Source organism: Phascolarctos cinereus, unplaced genomic scaffold (assembly GCF_003287225.1).
Source record: "Phascolarctos cinereus isolate Bilbo 61053 unplaced genomic scaffold, phaCin_HiC Scaffold_4;HRSCAF=312, whole genome shotgun sequence".
NCBI classification, from domain to species: Eukaryota; Metazoa; Chordata; class Mammalia; order Diprotodontia; family Phascolarctidae; genus Phascolarctos; species Phascolarctos cinereus.
The window spans coordinates 491356452-491378522 of record NW_027555847.1 but is presented as its reverse complement, the minus strand read 5'-3'; the positions used below and the strand labels follow the sequence as shown (position 1 = coordinate 491378522).

Here is a 22071-nt window from a genome sequence, read left to right as displayed (position 1 = left end):
TAACAGGAGCTTAAAAGTCACTGAGTATGGAGTCAGAAGCTCTGGGTTCAAATCTCACCTTTGAAGCTTGCTACCAGTATGATGTTGTACAAGTCAAGAAATGTCCCTGTGCTGTAGGAGAGAGTGATGTAAGAGATTGAGTATATGGTCTCTGAGTCCCTTCCATCTCTAGATCCATGATTCTTTGATCCTTTGATTAATTAATAGAAATGGAATTTAGGATATAATGACAGGTCACGTTGAGGTTGAGATGCCAACAGGACATCTGGGCGAACTTGCTGATAACATGAGACTTTAAGAGAGATTAGAGATGTAAATGATTCACACACACATATGTACACACACACGTATACACACATATACACACATACATATGTATGCATACATATTACTTATATACATAGTCCATATATGTATACAGATGGATAAAAGCATATAGAGATGAAGATGTACATATCCATATTTATCTCTATCTTTATCTATTTTTATCTGTCTCTGTCTGGGAGGAGTCATCTGAACAGAAATGATGATTATACATATGAGGGGTGAAGAAGTCACCAAAGAAAAGAATTCAGAGAGAGAATAGGAGCCCAACCCTGAGCCTCATGGGATGCTCACAAATGGCTAGAAGGAAATGAGTCATATTTATTCATCAGACTCCATTTTATAGTTGATTAAACTTAGGGCTCATCATAAGCTAAAACACAGCAAAACAAATAATTTAGCCAACAGACAGCATTTCGGAGGTAAAATGTACCTGAAAGTTTTAAAGAGATTACCAATTGCTTTCTGGATGTTAAATCTGATGGCAAGAGATTCTACGTATGCAGACACTGGACACAATGGATAAATGTCATGAAACTTCTTTCTGTAGCTAAAGTTGCCATGTTTTAGGGTTGAATGAAATCAAGGTCATGGTTGAAGAATGAAACTAAAGAGGATAGGAATTTGACCAGAGAGGAGAAGACCAATGAAGTTTTATATATGGGACAAGCTAAGGCATTTCCTAGTAAAACTGTGAATATTATTTAAGACATGGAAAAGCTATAGTCTAGGTCAGGGGTTGACTGAATCCAAACTTCACAGAACAAATCCCCTTAATAAAAGGATTTGTTTTGTAAAATTTGGAGTAAGTCAAAAAGCCACACCTAAGCACCCTAGAAGGCCACATATGGCCTCAAGGCTGCAGGTTCCCCACCCCTGGTCTAGGCAACTAAAACAGGTCATCATCATCATCACCATCTCATATAAACTGAACTAATTTTCCCTCCCAAGACCTCCCATTTTCTTAACTTCTGTGTTTCTGTTGATGATACCACTATTGTCCCATTCACTCAGGATCACAACCTTGGGCCATCCTGAACTTCTCACTCTCTTTCCATATGCATTCTGCTGCTAAGTGATGTTATAATTCTACCTTTGTAATACTTCTCCCATATGCTCCTTACTTTCCCCCTAACACTGCCACCACCCAGGAGCAGGACCTCCTCACCTCACACCTTGGCTATTAATAGCCTTTTGCATCTACTCTCTCCTCACACAAACCCTGGGTCAAATGATCTCCCTAAAGAGCAAGTCTGACCATGTCATCCCACTCCCCATTCAAAAAATTCCAGTGACTCCCTATTTCTTCTAGGATCAAATATAAAATCTTCTTGGGGCAGCTAGGTGGTGCAGTGGATAGAGCACAGACCCTGAAGTCAGGAAGACCTGAGTTCAAATCTGGCTTCAGAGCAAACACTTGACACTTACTAGCTGTGTGACCCTGGGCAAGTCACTTAACCCCAAATGCCACATATATATACATATACATACATATATATATAAATCCTCTGACTTTAAAAGCTCTTTATAACCTGACCCTTTGTGACCTTTCCCAGCTTATTACACTTTACTCCCTTCCCAGTAGTCAGGAATCAATGCCTTGCTGTTCCTCATACAAGATACTAACTCCATCTCCCAACTCTGTGCATTTTCACTAATAATTAGTCCTTATGCCTGGAGCTCTCCCTCCTTGTCTCAGTCTCTGGTTTCCCCAGCTTCCTTTAAGTTTCAACAAAAATCCCATCTTGAATAAAAAGCCTTTCCCAATTCCTTTTAATGCTAGTATGTTCCCTCAGAGATCATCATCAATTTATCTTGAATTTGTCTTACTTGTACATAATTGTTCTCATATTGTCTCCCCTCTCCCCCTCCTCCATTAATTTCTTGAAAGCAGGACTGTTTTTTGTCTTTCTTTGTATCACTAGCACTTAGCACAGTGCCTGGCACATAATGGGTAGATGGTTAATAAATGCTTGTTGACATGACTCCATATAGCTCTTAAGGGAGGTCAAGTACTTAACATATGTCATTTCATTTTGATCTTCACAATATTCCTTTGAGGAAGGTGTTGTTATCACTTCTATCTTTTAGATGAGGTTAAAAAAAAGGGAAAGAGAAAATTTTTTTAAAAGAGGAGAATAATCACCATATTTATGTGGTGCTTTAAGGTTTACAAGAGTCTTTTCTCATAATAATCTTGAAAGGGTGGTGATACAAATACTGACACCTTCATTTTAATGGGGAAACTGGACCTGGAAAGAATGAAATATGTTAATGAGGGAGATGTTTGATGGGAGACGGTAAGCCAAGATTCAGGACAATCCTGACAAATGCTGGATATCTATTCTCACCTTAATTAAATACTTTCCTTCAAGTGAGAGACCATCTTAAATCTTACCCACTTTCATGGCCATCTCACTGTTAATGGAGAGCAGGAAGGAGGGAGATAATTAGATCTGGCTTTAATGAAATCTGCCAAAAGTTTTGCCTAATCTAACGTTTCAGATTCTATGTAAAGTGAACCTGAGAAGTCAGAGCAATCATCTGGACAATCTTTCTTGCCTCAAATTTTCCTGGAGCTCTTTATATTTGTCTTTTTTTTGCCCCTTTCACAGCATGCTGCTTTCTTATATGCTGTATTAGAATATAAGTTGTTTGAGGGCAGATAAATGGTGATTTGTTTCATTTTTGTATTCCCAGTGCCTAGCATATTCCTTTGCTCATAACATTTAAGAAATGTTCCCTGAATTCAGTTATTTTAATGGGTGAATCTCTGAGGCAGTGGGTGTGATTGGATGCCACCATAGAATGATTCCAGAAAGCCATTGATGGAGACTTCTTTAAAAGAATATCATTTCATTGTGATTCATTTGCTAAATAGCTTTCACATGCATAAATTGTGTCATACATTGTTCCTTCTTTTCTTTGCAACACAAGCTTCCTAAAACCACATCTGAATAGCAATAACAACAATTACAATAGAAAAAAATAGGAAAATGCATTGTTTCCTCATCATGGATTCATCCAGAAACAGATTTCAGCTGTGAGAAATGACAGGTTTTTTTGTAACCTATAATGTCAAAAATTGGAAATATTGTCAATGGATCTTTTTCTTCTTCTTCTAAAGTCAGTCAATTTCTGTGTCATTTTGGTGGTATTGATATGTTTGGAAGAGGTCACTCAAGCTGTTCATGATGGAACTCCCCCTTCCCATCACATGGCTCTGCAGCCCTTTAGAAGTTTCAAATCAAGTTGCTAACCTTGAGGTGTGGGTAATGTTACCTCCCAACAACTTTAGCCACTACGTCTTTTGGAGTCATCTCCCATGCCTTCTTTGACTAGAGGTGGACTGTCTCTCTGGCTGAGGATTTGGGACTGGGCAGAACAATGAGGGGAACAAATTCTGCATTTGGTGTCAGGGGATCTGAGTTTGAATCCTGTCTCTGCTGCTTTATTATCTTTGTAACGTTTGACAAGCGCTCTTGGGGGCCTCAATTTCTTTACTTCCAGGGTGACATAGTTGTACTCTTTCCCACCTCATATCCAATCAGTTAAGAAGTGCTGTTGCATCCATTTCTGCAAAATCTCTTATCCTTCTCCTCTCCATTCCCACTGTCCCAACATGAGTATACGCATTGGACTATGGCAATACATTCCTTCCAGGTTCTCTCTTCCTCCAATTAATTCATTCTTTGCAACCACTTCCTGTAGACTTTTTCTTATGTATCAATATGGTTATACCACTTCTTTTAGTAAAAATTTTTCTTATCTCCTGAATATGGTTTACACTCCTCTTCTTGGCATTCAAGCCCCACCACATCTTCCCAGACTTATTTCATATTTTTCATTTTTAAACATTAACATTCCAGTCAAACTGGATATCTCTGTCCTCTCTAAACACTTCCTTACTCCGGAAGGTGAAGCCAAGATGGAGGAGTGGTAGGATGCAGTATGGTGGATTCCCCTCTCCAAACTCCTTCAAACAGCTCCAGAAAAAGCACCAGACAGAATCCTGACAGGGAAATCCAGAGAAAGTCACAGTGAACCAGTTGTGTAGCACAGTTTGCACAGGGAGACAGATTGGGAGGTTTGTGGACACGAGGGCCTGACAAGAACTCTGAACACCACACTACTTATGCTTTTAGTCTTTGTTCAAACTATTTCCTAAGTGTAGAATATATCTTGTCCCCATTTTTACCCATCCCTTAGAGTAGTGGGACATTCCAGCACCTGGGAAAGGCTATTTATGAAAACAAGAAAATATCCAGTCCATGCCAAGGCTCTACCAGAACCATGTTGGGTCACCATGATGGTGACAGATATCAACTGGTAGCTTTGTCACTCACTACCTCGTTCAGAGTTGCAGATCCAGGACAGAATGAGGAGTCTTGAGTGTTTGGTGGAGTTCTCTTATGGGATACCCTGGGTAGTTTGCCAAGAAAAGAGAGTTCAGATCACAGCAGGTCCTAGCAGTGCAACTCAGGCTTCACCTCAAAGCAAAACATCTAGCACAGCCTAAAGAGGAGTAACAAAGGCAGCAATCCCAGACCAAAGGGAAGCCTATAATTCTGCTGCTTTGAACCAACTGAGCTTTCTAGCTGGCTGATAGGGGCAGAGTCTAGCAGTCTAATTTTACACAGACCCAAACCCAGATTAGGAATTGCAGAGTTCAGAATAGGCAGGAGTAATCAGACTTTGTCCTAGATCAAACCACTCTGTGAGCACTGGAAGCTTGCAGGTTTTCAGCCTGTCCCTGAGATTCTGGAATAAAACAACACTCAATATCAAAAACAACAATAGAACCAGTCCAGACCTTTCCTCCAGAAATGCAACTGAGCCCTGCCCTAACATCAAGTCTAAAGTCAAGAAGTAGGCTGGAAGAATGGGCAAACCAAAAAACCCCAAGGGAAAGAGTTATTATGGTGAAAGGGAAACTCAAAACAAATGCAGAAGAAGAGAATGACTCCAACATGTCTACTAACAAGACCTCACAGAAAAAACACAGCTTGGGCACAAACTCAACTAGAATGCATGGAATAGATGAAGGAAGAGTTTTTAAAAAGTGTTAAAATGTTTCCACAAATGGAATGAGAGTGCTTGGGGGAAAATTGGAAAATGCATGAGAGCTATGGAAGAAAGGACTAGAAAGGGAATTTAATAGCTTGTTCTAGGAGTTATAAAATTTTTCCTAAGCAACAAATTCCTTAAAAATTAGAATGGACCAAAGAGAAGCCAATGATTTCATGAGACAACAAGAAATATTAAAATGAATTAAAAGGCTAAAACTATAGAAGAAAGTATAACTTATGTCCTAGCAGAAATAACTGACCTGGGAAAAATATCAAAGAGGAAAAATTTAGGAAATCAACAGACTATCTCACCACAGTAGTCTAAACAGAATATTTTAAAAAATTGCCCAGATCTCTTAGAACTAGAAGACAAAGTGGAAATAGAAAGCATCCTCCAAAGGTTCCTCCTTTGAGGTATTCTCAATTTCCACTTGCTCTCTGTCTGTGTCTCTCTGTCACTCTGTCTCTGTCTCTCTGTCTCTGTCTCTGTCTCACCAAAATTTAGTGAGTGGTGGTGTGATATACTTCCCATCTTGGTGTATTATTCCAGGGGGAAGGTGAAGAAATTGCTGATGATGGAGGCTTGAGAAGGAGGAGAAAGGTACAGGCCACCCCTTTTTCCATGACAACTGTGCCTAAAGTCAAATTGCCTCTGTCAGTATCACTTGCCCCAAATGACTTATCCCCAGTACTTTCTCTCTCACACTTTCATCTTTATGGAGCTCAATTCTAACTGACCTGAACCAGTACTTTGGTATTATCACTTTTGCTTAGGCAGAACTCACTGACTCATTTTCCCTGTGAGCCCTGGGCATGGATTTGTTCTCTTCTAGGGTAGCTTTTGATAAATGACACTAATGAAAATAAAAAATACAAACAAATAAAATGAAAATAACTTCCAATTTTATATGCAAGTTTTAATTGCTCAATACTCAGCAATTTCTAATTTTAAAATGAGATAAAGAAGGTCTAGAGGGATGTACAGGGGGAGGGAGAAGAGAAAGGAAGAATGGGAAAAATTATCTTACATAAAGGAAGCACACAAGGAAGAGATTTTGCAATAGAGGGGAAAATGGTGGGGTGTGGGCAATGCTTGAACCTCATTCTCATCTGATTTGATTCAAAGAGGGAAGAACACACTCACACACACACTCAGACGAGTATAGAAATCTATCTTAACCAATAGGCAAGTAGGAAGGGAAGGGGATTAAAGAATGGGAGATGATAAATGGGAGGGTAAATTAAGGGAGGCAATGGTTGGAAGCAAAACAGGCTTTTGAGGAAGTTCAAAGTAAAAAGAGAGAGACACAGAGAAAGGTATATGTAGAAGAAAATAAGATAGAAGGAAATACACAGTTAGTACTTAGAACAGTGAATGTGAATGGGATTAACTCACCCATAAAATGGAAGCAGACAGCAGAATGGATTAGAAACTAGTATCAACAGTATCCAACAGTATCCAACAGTACATTGTTTATAAGAGATACACGTGAAAAAGAAACACACACACACACACACACACACAATTAAAATAAGGGGCTGGAGCAGAATCTATTATGTTTCAGCAGAGGTAAAAAGAAGACAGGAGAGAGAGAGAGAGAGAGAGGGAGGGAGGCAGGGAGGGAGGGAGAGAGAAGCCTTTTTTTTTCAGAGCTCTTACTTTTAACTGAGGAATGAAGTAGGTACTTAGAGAATTAAAAGCAAAATATAAGTAAGAAGAATAATACCTGAGACCTCCTATATAAAACACGGTTTTTAGGGGGGAAGTTAGGTTAGGCTTGCCTCCAGTCTTCCACATACAAACTTTACACAAATTGGGTCCCTTGGGAGAGACATATATTGTCATAGGAGGAAACCTCCCTCTGTAACAACACGCCAGTGAAGGATATAACTGAGGTTCTACCGAAAGGGGAGATATCTATGGGAGGGAAACATAGGGATGTACCAGCAAAGGATTGTAGGAAGTTACTTCTCTCAGCCTGTTTGTCCCTGGCAGGCTTGGAAAGAACTCTAGTCTAGGAAATGTTGATTCCATATAGTTGGGCAAAATAACTCCTTATGATTGCTTTAATTTCATCTTCATTAGTGGTATATTAACCCTTTTGATTTTTAAAACTAGTGATTTGGTATTCTTTTTAAAAATCAACTTAACCAATGATTTATCTATTTTATTGCTTTTTATATTTTTTACACTCAATTTTATTACTTTCATCTTCAATTTTTAGGATTTCCAATTTAGTGTTTAATTGGGGATTTTTAGTTTATTCTTTTTCTAGTTTTTTTCTTAGCATATTCAATTCATTGGTCTGCTCTTTCTCTCTTTTATTCATGTAAGCATTTAGAGATATACATTTCCCTCTCATTACTGCTTTTGCTATATCCTATGGATTTTGATATGCTGTCTCATCATTCTCTTTAACAAAATTTTTGATTATTTCTATGATTTGTTCTTTAATCAACTGATTTTTAAAGATACTGTTGTTTAATTTCCAATTAGTTTTTTTTTTGTTGTTCTTAGGCAATTGGGGTTAAGTGACTTGCCCAGGGTCACATAGCTAGTAAGTGTCAAGTGTTCGGTCTGAGGCCAGATTTGAACTCAGGTCCTCCTGACGTCAGGGCCAGTGCTCTATCCACTGCACCACCTAATTGCCCCCAAATTAGTTTTTAATCTGTGTTTCTGTGGTCTCTTATTAAATTTAATTTTTATTGTATTCTGACCTGAAAGGATACTTTTGAAATTTTTGCTTTTCTGCTTTTAAATATAAAATTTTTATGTCCTAATATATAGTCAATCTTTGCAAAGGTTGAGAAAAAGTGTATTCTTTTCTCTTCCCATTCAATTCTTTTCAGCTATCTATCACATTTAGCTTATCTATTCACTTCCTTGACTTTTTTCTTTTTTTTTTTTATTAGATTTATCTAATTCTGAGAGGGGAAGATTGAAATCTCCCTCCATTGTAGTACCATTATCTAACTCCACCTATAATTCATTTAACTTTTCTTTAAAAAATTTAAATGCTATAGTATTTGGTGAATATAGGTGTAATATGATATTGCTTCCTTGTCTCTGGTACCTTTTATCAAAATGTAGTTAACATGTTTATAACTTTTAATTAAATCTGTTTTAGCCTTAATGTCTGAGATCATGATTGCTACCCTTGCCTTTTTTGCATCATCTGAAGCATAATGAATTCTACTACAACCTTTCATTTTAACTGTGTGTGTATCTCTCATTCTTAAATGTGTTTCTTATAAACAACATATTGTTGGATTCTGATTTTTAATCCATTTTGCTATCTGTTTCCATTTTATGATTGAGTTCATCCCATTCACATTTAAAGTTATAATTACTATTTGTGAATGTCCCTCCATCCTATTTTTACTCACTATTGCCCTTCTCAGCCTCTGTATTTACCCTATCCCTATTACCTTATCCTCTCCCCTTACTCTCCTATTCCTTATTCTACCCACCCTCTAAGACTCCCTCCTTTATCCTCTCCCCCACCCTCCTAAAACTTAATTTACGGACTTTTCTATAAGTCCCTTCCTTATTCTGTCCCCCAGTCCTCTTACCTCTACAAGTTCAGAAGACTTCTACACCCTCCACATGTACACATTGTTTCTTCTTCAACCCAGATCCAATGAGAATAAACTTCAAACATTACCCCATCTGCTTCCTTTGATTCAGTTCTTCCTTTCACACCCCATTTGTATGAAATAATTGTACCTTTTAACTTTTCCTATCCAATTTTGTTTTTTAAAATCACCTCAAGTCAGTCCAAACCTTTCTAAATACTGTAGTAATGACTTGATTGTCTACTGCTAATAAATACCTTAATAATAACATTTTCATATATAAAAAACATATATATATATATATATATCTGTACACACACACACACACACACACACACACATATATAGCATTTTCATATAAGTTTGACTTTAATGATTCCCTTACAATTAGTCATTAATGTTTTCCTTGTATTTCTTCTGGATCTTGTATATTAAATTTTCCATTAAGTTTTGGTTTCCCTCACCCACACCCACCCCCTAAATACCTGAAAGCCTTTCAGTTCATTAAATGTCCATTTTTTTTTTCATTCAGAATTGTACTCACCTTTTCTGGGTAAGTTATTCTTGATTGCAACCCCAGCTCTTTTGCTTTTCGAAACATAATGTACCAAGACCTACAGTCTGTTTTTGTAGAACCTGGTAGGTCTTGTGAAATCCTGATTATACCTCTGTAGTATTTAAATTAGTGTTTTTTTCTTGTTGCTTGCAATATTTTCTCCTTAACCTGGGAGTTTTGAAACTTGGCTATGACATACTTGTAAGTTTTCCTCCTAGTATCTCTTTTTGGTGATAAGTGGTAGATTTTTTTTTCTATTTTTACTTTATCTTCTCTTTCTAGAACTTCAGGGCAATTTTCCTTAACAATTTCTTGTAATATTGTATCAAGATTCTTTTTTTAAAAAATCATAACTTTCAGATAGTCCAACAATTCTTACATTGTCTCTCCTAAATCTGTTCTCCAGATCAATTGTTTCTAATTAGATGTATCTGATTCTCTTCTCTTTTTTTATTGTTTTCATTTTGTTTTATTATTTCTTTGTCTTATAATGTCATTAAATTCCCTTTGCACAATTCTAGTTTTCAAGGAGTTATTTTCTTCTTTAAGATTTTGGACCTCTTTTCCTATTTGGTTAACTTTCTTTTCATAATTTTCTTGGATTGTTTTTTCCCTCCCTAATTTTTCCTTGATCTCTCTTATTTGATTTTTGAAGTCCTTTTAAAATTCTTCCAGGAACTCTTTTTGGGCTTGTAATCGTTTCCTTTTGCTTTTTGAGGTAGAAGTAGCTTTTTTTTTTTTTCACCTCACTATTTTCCTGTGAATATGAACCCAAACCAGACCGTCTTTTGGACTATTGTAGCTACCTATGGTCAGGTTCTTTTTCCTTTGCTTACTCATTTTTATTTTGTTTTATTTTATCTTTAATAACTTATTATTGCAATCAGGTTTTAATTCCAAATTGTGGGTATGGTGTCCTAGGCCTCAGGTCCTCCTTACTGTTCTGAATTCTTTCTAGGGGCTCAGTGTAAGGTACTCCTCTCTTCTCCTAAGCCATAGTTAGGTTCTCCAGCTACACTGTCTTGAAAGTGCTCTTGCTCCCTGTGGCACTCATGTGGCATGTGCTCACTCCTCTTTGCCAACAGCCACAATCTGGGATCAGGTCTGATCAGCACCAATAAGCCTAATAGCTGGAAATAGCAGGTATCCTTCAATCTTCCCCCATTCAGCCATCTGATACCCACACTGTTTATTAGATGAAAGCCTGTGAGGTAAAAGTTTCTGAGATTAAAGTTCCTGAGGTAGTGAAGTGAAAGGTCACGAGGTGAAAGTTCTTCAGGTCTAGTAGGCTTGTTAACCCAACTGCCCCCAGGGCCTACTGTTTGTTGATTCAGTGGAATCAGCCTGGAGGTATTTACACTCCTTTCAGGGCAAACCTCTGGAGGTCTTGTCTTACCTGAGGTCTCTCAATCTGTTTTAGGAGAACAACAGCTTCACCCTTTTATTTTTGCTGCTCTGTGTTCACTTTGAGGCAATGTTCTGTCTGTTTGTGGAGTAAATTTGGAGGCAGAATTACCCACAATTTGGGATTAAGATGTGATCACAATAATAAACTGCCAAAAACAAAATAAAGTCTGCCAATAAACTTAACAATTTAAGTGAAATGGATGAACATTTATAAAAATATAAATTTTTTAGATTAGCAGAAAAGCAAGTACACTAAGTAGACCTATTTTATTTTATTTTTTCAATTAATAGTATTTTTTCCAATTACATGTAAAGACAAATTTCAGCATTCTTTTTTTGAAAGATTTTGCATTCCAAATTTTTCTTCTTTCCTCCCTCTCCTCCCCTCTCCATAAGACAGCAAGCAATCTGATATAGGTTATAAATGTGCAATAATGTAAAACGTATTTCAACATTAGTCATGTTGTAAAAGAAGATACAGAATAAAAGAAAAAATCATGAAAAAAACAACAAAAAGTGAAAATAGTATGCTTTATCTGTATTCAAACTCTGTCAGTTCTTTCTCTGGATGTGAATAGCATTTTCCATCATGAGTCTTTTGCAGTTGTCTTGGATCATTGTATTGCTGAGGAGAGCTAAGTCAATCACATTTGGTTATTGCACAGTGTTACTGATACTGTGTACGATGTTCTCCTGATTCTGCTTATTTCACTCAGCATCAGTTCATGCAAATCTTTCCAGGCTTTTCTGAAATCTGCCTGCTCATCATTTCTTATAGCACAATAGTATTCCATTACATTCATATACCATAACTTTTTCAGCCATTCCCCAATTGATGGGCATCTCCTCAATTTCCAATTCTTTGCTATAACAAAAAGAGCTACTATAAATATTTTTATATTAGCTAGTAGTGGTATTACCAGATCAAAAGGTAAACATTTTGATTGCCTTTGGGCATAGCTCCAAATTGCTCTCCAGAATGGTTGGATCTGTTTACAACTCTACCAACAATGCATCAGTGTCCCAATTTTCCCACCTCTTCTCCAACATTTATAATTTTCCTTTCCTTTCATATTAGCCAATCTGTAGGTATGAGGTGGTACCTCAGAGTTGTTTTAATTTGCACTTCTCTAATCAATAATGATTTATACTATTTTTTCATATGACTATAGGCAATTTTGATTTCTTTATCTGAAAACTTCCTGTTCATATGCTTTGATGAATTGGGGAATGGCTTGTAATCTTATAAATTTGACTCAGTTCTCTACATTTTAGAAAAGGCTTTATCAGAAACACTAGTTGTAAACATTGTTTCCCAGTTTTCTGCTTTCCTTCTAATCTTGGTTGTGTTGGTTTTGTTTCTGCAAAAGCTTTTTAGTTTAATACAATCAAAATTATCCATTTTGCATTCCATAATGTTCTCTATCTCTTGTTTGGTCATAATTTCTTCTCTTTTCTCTAGATCTGACAGGTAACTATTCCTTGCTCTCCTAATTTGCTTATGGTATCATCATTTATGTCTAAATCATGTACCTATTTTGACCTTATCGTGATATTTGGTGTAAGATGTTGCTCTATACTTACTTTCTGCCTTACTATTTCCCAGTTTTCCTAGCAGTTTTTGTCAAATATTAAGTTTTTATCTCAGAAGCTGGAGTATTTGGATTTATCAAACAGTATATCACTATAATTATTTCCTACTGTGGCCTGTGTACCTAATCTATTCAACTGATCCACCACTCTATTTCTTAGCCAGTACCAAATAGTTTTGATCATTGCTGCTTTATAAAATAGTTTTACACCTGGTATTGCTAAGCCATCATCTTTTGCTTTTTTCCAGTAATTCCCTTGATATTCTTGACCTTTTGTTGTTCCAGATGAATTATGTTATTATTTTTTTTTAGCTCTATAAAATAATGTCTTGGTAGTTTGATTGTATGGTACTGAATAAATAAATTTATTTAGGTAGAATTGTCATTTTTATTATATTAGTTTAGCCTACCCATGAGCAATTTATGTTTTTCCAAATGTTTAGATCTGACTTTATTTGTGTGACAAGTGTTTTATAATTGTGTTCATATAGTTCTGGGTAATTAGACATATTTTGAAAAAAAGAAATTGAACAGGCCAAAAATGAGCTTCCTAAGAAAAAAGCACTGGGACCAGACAGATTTACAAGTGAATTCTATCAAAAATTTAAAGATAAACTAATCCAATAGTAAATAAATTGTTTGGAATAATAGGCAAAGAAGAGGTCCTACTAATTTCTTTTAATAAAACAAATAGTATACTGATACCTAAGCCAGCAAGAATAAAAACAGAGAAAGAGTATTATAGACAAATTTCATTAATAAATATGGATGAAAAAATTCTAAATAAAATACTAGCTGAAAGATTACAACATATTTCAAAGATTATATATTTTGACCAAGCAGGATTTATACTAGGAATGCAGGATTCAAGCAGGGAGGCACTTACTGGACCTCTAGGGGTGAGATGGTAGACTGGACATTAAAGAGTCTGAGCTAGTCCCAATGCACTTGGATTACCCCTCCAGTGGTCATAAAAAAGCCCCTCACCATGATGAATCTCACTTCTGACACCAGAAATGTCTATTTGGTGAAGTCCACACCTCAAAATGCTGAGAAGTCCAAGCTGAGTTAAAAGCGAAAAGCTTTATTAGAAGGAAAATCAGACATTAGTGTCAAGGCACCCCAGTGCAAAGTACAAAATTGCCCCAAGTCCAGGAGATGAAGGGGAGATTTATGCTTGAAAACAAGAAAGGGGAGGCTCAGGGAAAGGTTGGGAAAAAGAATGGAATATCTTTCCCACAAACAGGTGGGGACACAGAATCAGGTTGTTTTGTTGAAACAGTTGACCACAAGGCTGGTTTGGGCCAGGTTGGGGGAGGGCATATCTCAGCAAGGTCAGCCAGTAATACCAGCAGAGGCATTGGGGGGGGGGGAGGGTGAGCAAGCTTTGGCTCACTGAAGTCTCCTGATTGGTTCCTTTTGGCAAACAGGCTTACTCTGCATCCAGTGCACCTGCCAAGTGAGGTAACTCACAGAAAATAGACATATTATTCTTGGGAGTACTTCCACAGAAAAAATAACAAAATTAATTTGGAAGAACAAAAAGTCCAGAGTAGCAAAGGAACTAATGGAAAAAAAAATGCAAACAAAGAAGGTTTAGCTGAGTCAAATCTTAAACTATATTATAAGGCAGCAACTACCAAAATTATCTGTTACTGGCTAAGAAATAGAAAGGTAGGTCAGTGGAACAGAATAGAAATACAATTTATAGCAGAAAATGAATATAGTAACCTTGTATTTGGCAAGTGTAAAGACTTAAGTCTTCGGGACAAGAAATCATTATTTGGCAAAAATTCTTAGAAAAACTGGAAAGCAGTCTGGCAGAAATTTGGCATAGACCAATATCTTTTGCCATTTACTGTGATAAGCTCAAAATGGATACATGACCTAAATATAAAGAGAGATATTAGAAGAAAATTTGGAGAACATGGAACATATTACTTATCAGACATAGATAGGTGAATATTTTTTGAACAAACAAGAAAGAGCAGTATGAGGTGTAAAATGAATAATTTCAATTACATAAATTAAAAGGGTTTTATACAAATAAAACAAATATAGCCAAGATCAGAAGGAAAGAAGAAAATTGGCAAAAAATTTTTTCAGTGTTGTTATTTATTGAATGTTACAAAATTACACCAAGGAGTAAATTTTCAAAGCATTTATGGGAGCTGGGCAGCTAAATCCCCTTATGCTGCTTTGAAATTTTACCCACAAGAGCTTAACTACATTTGCAATAACCCTACAATTATATTCTGTCAGACTTCAACCCACATTTTTAACTTTTCTTTTTTCTTTTTTTCTTTTCAAATTTATTTATTTTTAGTTTTCAACATTCACTTCTACAAGATTTTGAGTTCCAAAATTTCACCCCAACTTGCCCCTCCCCCCCCCCAAGATGGCATGCATTCTGAATATCCCTGCCCCTAATCTGCCCTCCCTTTTATCTCTCCCCCTCTTCTTTTATCCCTTTCCCCTTGTATTTTCCTCTAGGGCAGGATAGATTTCTGTACCCCATTTCCTATATTTCTTATTTCCAACTGCATGTGAAAACACTTTTTTAAACATGTGTTTTTAAAACTTTGAGTTACAAATTTTCTCCCTTCCTCCCTCCCCACCCACTGTCATTGTAAAGGCAAGAAACTCAATATAGGTTATACATGTGCAGTTATGCAAAACACTTCCATAGAAGTCATGTTGTGAAAAACTAACTCGATTTCCCTTAATCTTATCCCACTCTCTCCATTTATTCTATTCTTCCTTTTGACCCTGTCCTTCCTCAGAAGTTTTTGCTTCTGATTACCCCCTTTCCCAATCTGCCCTCCTCTCTATCATTCCCCTGCTCTCTTGTCCCCTTCTCCCCCTATATTTCTGTAGGATAAGACAGATTTCCATACCCAATTAAGTGCATATAGTATTCCCTCTTTAAGCCATATCCTATGAGAATAAGATTCACTTATTCCCTCTCACCTCCCCTGTTTCCCCTTCATTGTAAGAGCCTTTTCTTTTCTGTTTTTTTTGTGAGATAATTTACCCCATTCTACTTTCCCTTTCTGCTTCTCCCAGTATAATCTTCTCTCACCCCTTAATTTTATTCTCCAGATATGATCCCTTCATCTTCAACTCACCCTGTGCCCTCTATCTATCTATCTATCTATCTGTCTGTCTGTCTGTCTGTCTGTCTGTCTGTCTATCTATCTATCTATCTATCTATCTTCATCTATCTATCTATCTATCTATCTATCTATCTATCTATTATAACATATAATTTTTTCCTCCAACTACCCTAATACTGACAAAGGTCTCATGAGTTATAAATATCACCTTTCCATGCAGGAATGTAAACAGTTCATTCTTAATAAGTCTGTTCTGATTTCTCTTTCCTGTTTACCTCTTCATGTTCCACTGGAGTCCTGTATTTGAAAGTCAGATTTTCTATTCAGCTCTGGTCTTTTCATCAAGAATGCTTGAAAGTCCTCTATTTCACTGAATGACCATTTTTTTCCCCTGAAGGATTATACTCAGTTTTGCTGGGTAGGTGATTCTTGGTTGTAATCCTATCTCCTTTGCCCTCTGGAATATTATATTCCATGCCCTGCGGTCCTTTAATGTAGAAGCTGCTAAATCTTGTGTTATCCTGATTGTGTTTCCACAGTACTTGAATTGTTTCCTTCTGGCAGCTTGTAATATTTTCTCCTTGACCTGGGAACTCTGGAATTTGGCTATAATATTCCTAGGAGTTTTCCTTTGGGGATCTCTTTCAGGAGGAGATCTGTGGATTCTTTCAATTTCTATTTTGCCCTCTGGTTCTAATATATCAGGGAAGTTTTCCTTGATAATTTCTTGAAAGATGATGTCTAGGCTCTTTTTTTGATCATGGCTTTCAGATAGTCCAATAATTTTTAAATTCTCTCTCCTGGATCTATTTTCCAGGTCAGTTGTTTTTCCAATGAGATATTTCACATTGTTTTCTAATTTTTCATTCTTTTGGATTTGTTTTACAGTGTCTTGATTTCTCATTAAGTCACTAGCTTCCAATTGCTCTATTCTAATTTTTAAGGAAGTATTTTCTTCAGTAAGCTTTTGGACTTCCTTTTCCATTTGGCCAATTTTTTTTTAGGGCATTCTTCTCCTCATTGGCTTTTTGGACCTCTTTTGCCATTTGGGTTAGGCTATTTTTTAAGGTGTTATTTTCTTCAGTATTTTTTTGGGTCTCCCTTAGCAAGCTGTTGACTTGTTTTTTGTGATTTTCTTGCATCACTCTTATTTCTCTTCCCAGGTTTTCCTCTACTTCTTTCACTTGCTTCTCAAAATCCCTTCTGAGCTCTTCCAAGGACTGGGACTGATCCATACTTTTCTTGGAGGCTTTGACTTTGTTGTCTTCTTCTGGTTGTATATTTTGATCTTCTTTTTCCCCAAAGTAAGATAATATAGTCTGACTCTTTTTGCTCTGCTTGCTCATGATCCCGGCCAATTACTTGAGTTTTAAACTCTTTGTTAAGGTATGAATCTGCTTCCAATGTGGAGGATGTACTGTCCCAAGCTTCAGGTGTTTATACAGCTGTGTTTAGAGATACTTGTAGGGACCTGTAAATTTTTAGTTCTTGCAAGGTGGTATGATAAGGGGCGAGGTGTTTATTCCTTTCCTGGCCTGTGACCACAAGTACTCCTTTCTGTCCTGTAACTGTCCTCTCCACAGTCACTAGAAGCTCACCACACCAGCGCTCCTCCTCACCCCAGGACCGCAACCCAGAACTGTGACCCAGATCCAAACACGGGCAAAGCAAGAGATTCCTGCCTCAGCACTGGCAAAGAGATCCCTGCAATCCTTCTCTGATCAGCCACTGGATTCTCCCTCAGTCTATGGGCTGGAAGCTAGGGAAGCAGCTGCTCCCCCCACCCCAGGGCCACGCTCTTGGGGAATGGAGTTGGGATCCCACCTTCCTGTCTCAGCACCACAGAAATAGACTTTTCCCACTGACCTTCTAAGTTGTCTTTGGCATTCATGGATTGAGAAGTCTGGAAACCTCCACAGCTGCCCAAGATTCAGTCCTCTGAGGCTTGCTCCAGGTTCGCTGTGGCCTGCATGCCCACACCATGCTGTGCTGTGCTCCCAGCCTGGCGCGATATGCCTTTCTCATCAACCATTCAGGTTGTCTTGGGCTGGAAATTTGTTTCACTCTGTCTTTTTGTGGGTTCTGCTGCTTCAGAATTTGTTTAGAGCCATTTTTTATGAGTATTTGGAGGGGTTTGGGGGACAGCTCAACCAAGTCACTGCTTTCACTCTGCCATCTTCACCTGCCCTCAAATTGATGACTTTTCCCACATGTTCCTTATGACTATGACCTCCCAGATAGGAAAGACAAACAATATCATTTCCCTAGGGCCATGTTTCCCTGCTCTTTCTTGAGGTACCTCCATCCCTGGATATTGTTGAAAGTAAAATTCTTCATTTGACTTTCACCCTGATTAATGAGGTAAAACTCAGGACAAAGAAAATTAAAAGGATTTTATTATAACTATTTCAAGATAGCAACATGTTGACTGGCTGTTCACTGAAGATCAGCAGTGGCTTCAGAGTGGGGCCAGCTTTTATTGGGAACTTTAAATGATTTCCTGAAGGGGAATCATCTGAAACAAGACCAAAAAGGCAAAAGCCAGGCTAGGAAGGACTTTCAACGCTTAGCATTTTGAATTTATCCTGGAAGCGAATGGCAACCATCAAAAATTTTAGAGAGGTGAAAGGCCTTGGGGCATGGTCAGCTTCTGTGTCAGCAATATGTATTGAAAGCTGTGGGAAAGATGAATTTAAGGGGGAAGAAAATGAGGGCAAGAAGATTAATTGGGAGGCCTTTGGAAGAGTCCAAGTGAAAGGTGGCTATTATGTGACATTGAATAAAAGATCTGGAGTCAAATCTGTCTTCAGACACTTATTAGCTGTGTGAACTGATCTAAGTCACTTAACTTCTGTCTGCCTCAGTTTCTTCACCAAAAAATGGGAACGAGTACACTTACCTCCCAGGGTGGTTTTGAGGATTAAGTCAGAAAATATTTGTAAAGTGCAATGTAAATCTTAAAATTCTATATAAATGCTCTCCATTATTATTATTATTATTATTATTATTATTATTATTATTATATTATTACTAGCATTATTATTATGGAGATGAGGGCTTAAATTAGGGTGGTGGCCACATAAGTGAGAGCAGAAAGTCAGCCTCAATAGAACTTAGAAACTGAATAGATTCAGCAATGCAGAGTTTAAGAAGTTTCCAAAGTTATAAGCCAGTGACTGGAAAGATGGTGCTGGCCTCAGAATGGGAACTTTGGAGCAGGAAAAGGTTAAGGGCAAGATGATAAGCCCAGTCCATCTTCCATGCAGCTGCCAAAGCAATATTACTCCAGTACAGGCCTGACCTTGTCACAGCCCTGCTCAACAAACTCCTTGTGCTCCCTGTTGCTTCTAGTTTTAAACACTCATTCTTCTGTTTGCCATTCAAAGCCCTTCAGATCTTGTTCCAGCTGACCTTTCCAGACTTACATGCTTCTTCCCTTCAAGCAGTCTTCAAACTGGCCTCTTAGGTGTCCCCAACCCAAGACATCCCATCTTCCGTCTCTGCCTCTCCATGGGCTGTTCCTCATGCTTGGTGTGCTCTCCTTCCCCACCTTTACCTCGTAGAATCTTTAATCCCCTTCAACGTTCAGTTCAAGAGGCATATCTTACCTGAGGCTTTCCCTGATCCCTCTAACTGACAGTGCTTCCTCCTTGAAATGAGCTCATAATTATTTTAGATTTTGTAAAATTGCATGTACCTGTTTTTCCCATGTTAGACTGCAAGCTCCTTGACAGTAAGGACTATCCCATTCTTGTCTTTGTATTCTTGGCACCTAATGCAGGGCCTGGCATATAATAGGAGTTTAAAGACTGTGGAGTCAGAGGCCCTGGGTTCAAGTCTTACCTTTTATGCTTGCTACTGTTATAACCTTGGGCAAGTATATAACCTCGTTGGGCCACAGTTATTTCATCTTATAGATGAGGATGTTTGACTCTTTGTCTTTGGAGGTCCCTTCCATCTCTAGATCTGTGATTCTATGATCCTGTGATCCTATGATTGCTAGATGGAAATGAAATTCAAGATATATATTGAAGTTGAGATGTCAACAGGATGTCCAAATGAATTTGCTGATAACATGGAACTTTAGTTCAGGAGATATATTAGGGATGAATATATATGTTTATATATGCATATATATTTGTGTATATATATATGAATATACAACTTTAGTTATATATTCATATACGTGTGTGTATGTGTGTGTGTGTGTGTGTGTGTGTGAGAGAGAGAGAGAGAGAGAGAGAGAGAGAGAGAGAGAGAGAGAGAGAGAGAGGAGTCATCTGAACAGAAGTGCTGATTAGACATATGGAAGCTGAAGAGGTGACTAAAGGAAAGAATGTAGAGAGAGGCAAAAAGCCCAGGCTGGAGCCTCAGGGGACATTCACACAGTGGCTAGAAGGAAGATAAATCATGCTTATTCATCACACTTTAGATTTATTAATCATTTTATAGTTGATTTATCTAAAGTTAAGGTAGAAAGATATTTTTAAGCTTATCATAAGTCAAGGCATAGCAAAATAATGAATTTAGTCAACAGGCTTATCGTTTAGGAGATAAAGTGTACCTGAAAGTTTTACAAAGTTTGCAGATTGTTTTATGAATGTTAAAATAAGAGATTTCACATATGTTGATCCAGGACACAAGAGGTAAGTGTTCTGAAACACCTTCCTGCTGCTAAGGTTGGAAGGCTGGTAGGGTTGAATGGAATCAAGGTCAAGGTTGAAGAGTGGAACCAAAGGGGAGAGGAATATGACCAGAGAGGAAAGGACAAGTAACACCATAGAAATGGGCAGGCCAGGACATTCCCCAGTATAAGTAAAGATATTATTTAAGACAAAGAAAGGTTCTAGCCTAGGCAATAAAACAGGACATCATTATCATCATTGCACATATGAACTTGTAATGCAGGATGTGGAGATAGGAAACCTGGGGGTCAAATGACTGCTGTCATTTATTGCCTGTGTGACCTTGGACAAGTCAGTTCAATTCTCTGGGCCTCAGTTTCCACATCCCTAAAATGACTGCCAGGTTTTTGATGCCACTTGTCCTGTCCCTGCTCTTACTACTTATGGCTCGTTTTAATGGAGGTAATTCATTGAGGGTAGGACAAGATCTCATTAACAAGGTGAGCACCAGGTGGCAAGGACAGAGACAAGATAAGCAGTTTCAGAAGCCTGCCAGGGTCTCTTTTTGGAAAGATCTGGAGGGGCAGTCTGTCCTTGAATGTAGAGAGTGTGGGACTTGAAGTCAGGAAGACAAATGCAAATCCTGCCTCAGACATTTACTAGCTGTGTAATCCTGAGCAAGCCACTTAATCTCGGTTTGCCTCAGTTTCCTTAACTGTAAAATGGGGACAATAACAGCCCCTACCTCACAGGGTTGTTGTGAGGGTCCAAAAGTTAATATGTAAAGTGGTTTGCAAACCTTAAAGCAATGTATAAATACTACATAATATTATTATTATTTTGTCTCCCCACAGGCAATGCTGACTAATTTCCACCCTACTTCCATAGCCCTATCCATGGCAGACTTTTGGCCCCAAATATGGCAGCAACTGTGTATTGACCAGTTCCCAAATACAACTGTGGATATAGGTAATGGTAGAGAAAAGTAGCAGGTAGGTGCACATTTATGCTGCCATAGATTTGTTTTAGCACTGCAGTTTAAGGGGCTGATGCTGTCCTAGATGGTGCAATGGGTAGAGCATGGGTCCTGGAGTCAGAAAGAGCTGAGTTTAAAACCAACCTCAGACCCTTACTAGCTGTGTGACTCTGGGAAAGTCATTTAACCTCATTTGCCTCAGTTTCTTCATCTGTAAAGTGAGTTGGAGAAGGAAATGGTAAGCCATTCTAGTATTTTTTCTAAGAAAACCCCAAATGGGTTGTGAAGAGTTGTGCTTGATTAATTGACAAAACAACACTAAAAGCTACCTTGGAATTTCTCTCTCCTTAGAGTCCAGGCTTCTCTTCTGTCTAAGAGTTTGGTACTGTCAAATCATTATTCCTACTCTAAACAGGAACATGGTCCTGAATTTCTCTAGGAAGTTGATATCACCAGGGAATCTCCCCTTCCTTTTTCTAAAATTCAGGTACTCAGCTTCTTGGCTATTTGGTTTTCTTATCTGGGGACATGTGGTTGAGCACATATGCGACTGTAATGTACCTCTGTTACTAATTCTTCCATGGCTGTATCCAGATCCTTGTCATCCAGGATATGGGAATACTCCCTCAGCAGCCTCCTCAGGGACACAGAAACCATCGAGCCCTGCCTTCATGGAATGTCACTAAATCTATCAGTGCTCTAGGTCACTGTTGTCAAACTCAAATGGAAACAGGAACTCCTAAATTATACATAAAGATCTCTTTGGGCTTCAGATTGACTTGGAAAACCGCATATTTACATTATCTATGTTCTGTTAACTAATTTGGGAA

General features: G+C 37.8%; 1 protein-coding gene across 1 annotated transcript in view; it reads left to right on the top strand.

Annotated features, from left to right (window-relative positions):
* Positions 1 to 21927, top strand: part of LOC144456568 (meprin A subunit beta-like) — an 82624-nt gene extending 60697 nt beyond the window's left edge. The window contains 1 exon segment of the mRNA XM_078151784.1: positions 21836 to 21927. Within this exon segment, the coding sequence (XP_078007910.1) occupies positions 21836 to 21927 (92 nt within the window).
* Positions 21928 to 22071: the final 144 nt, after the last annotated feature.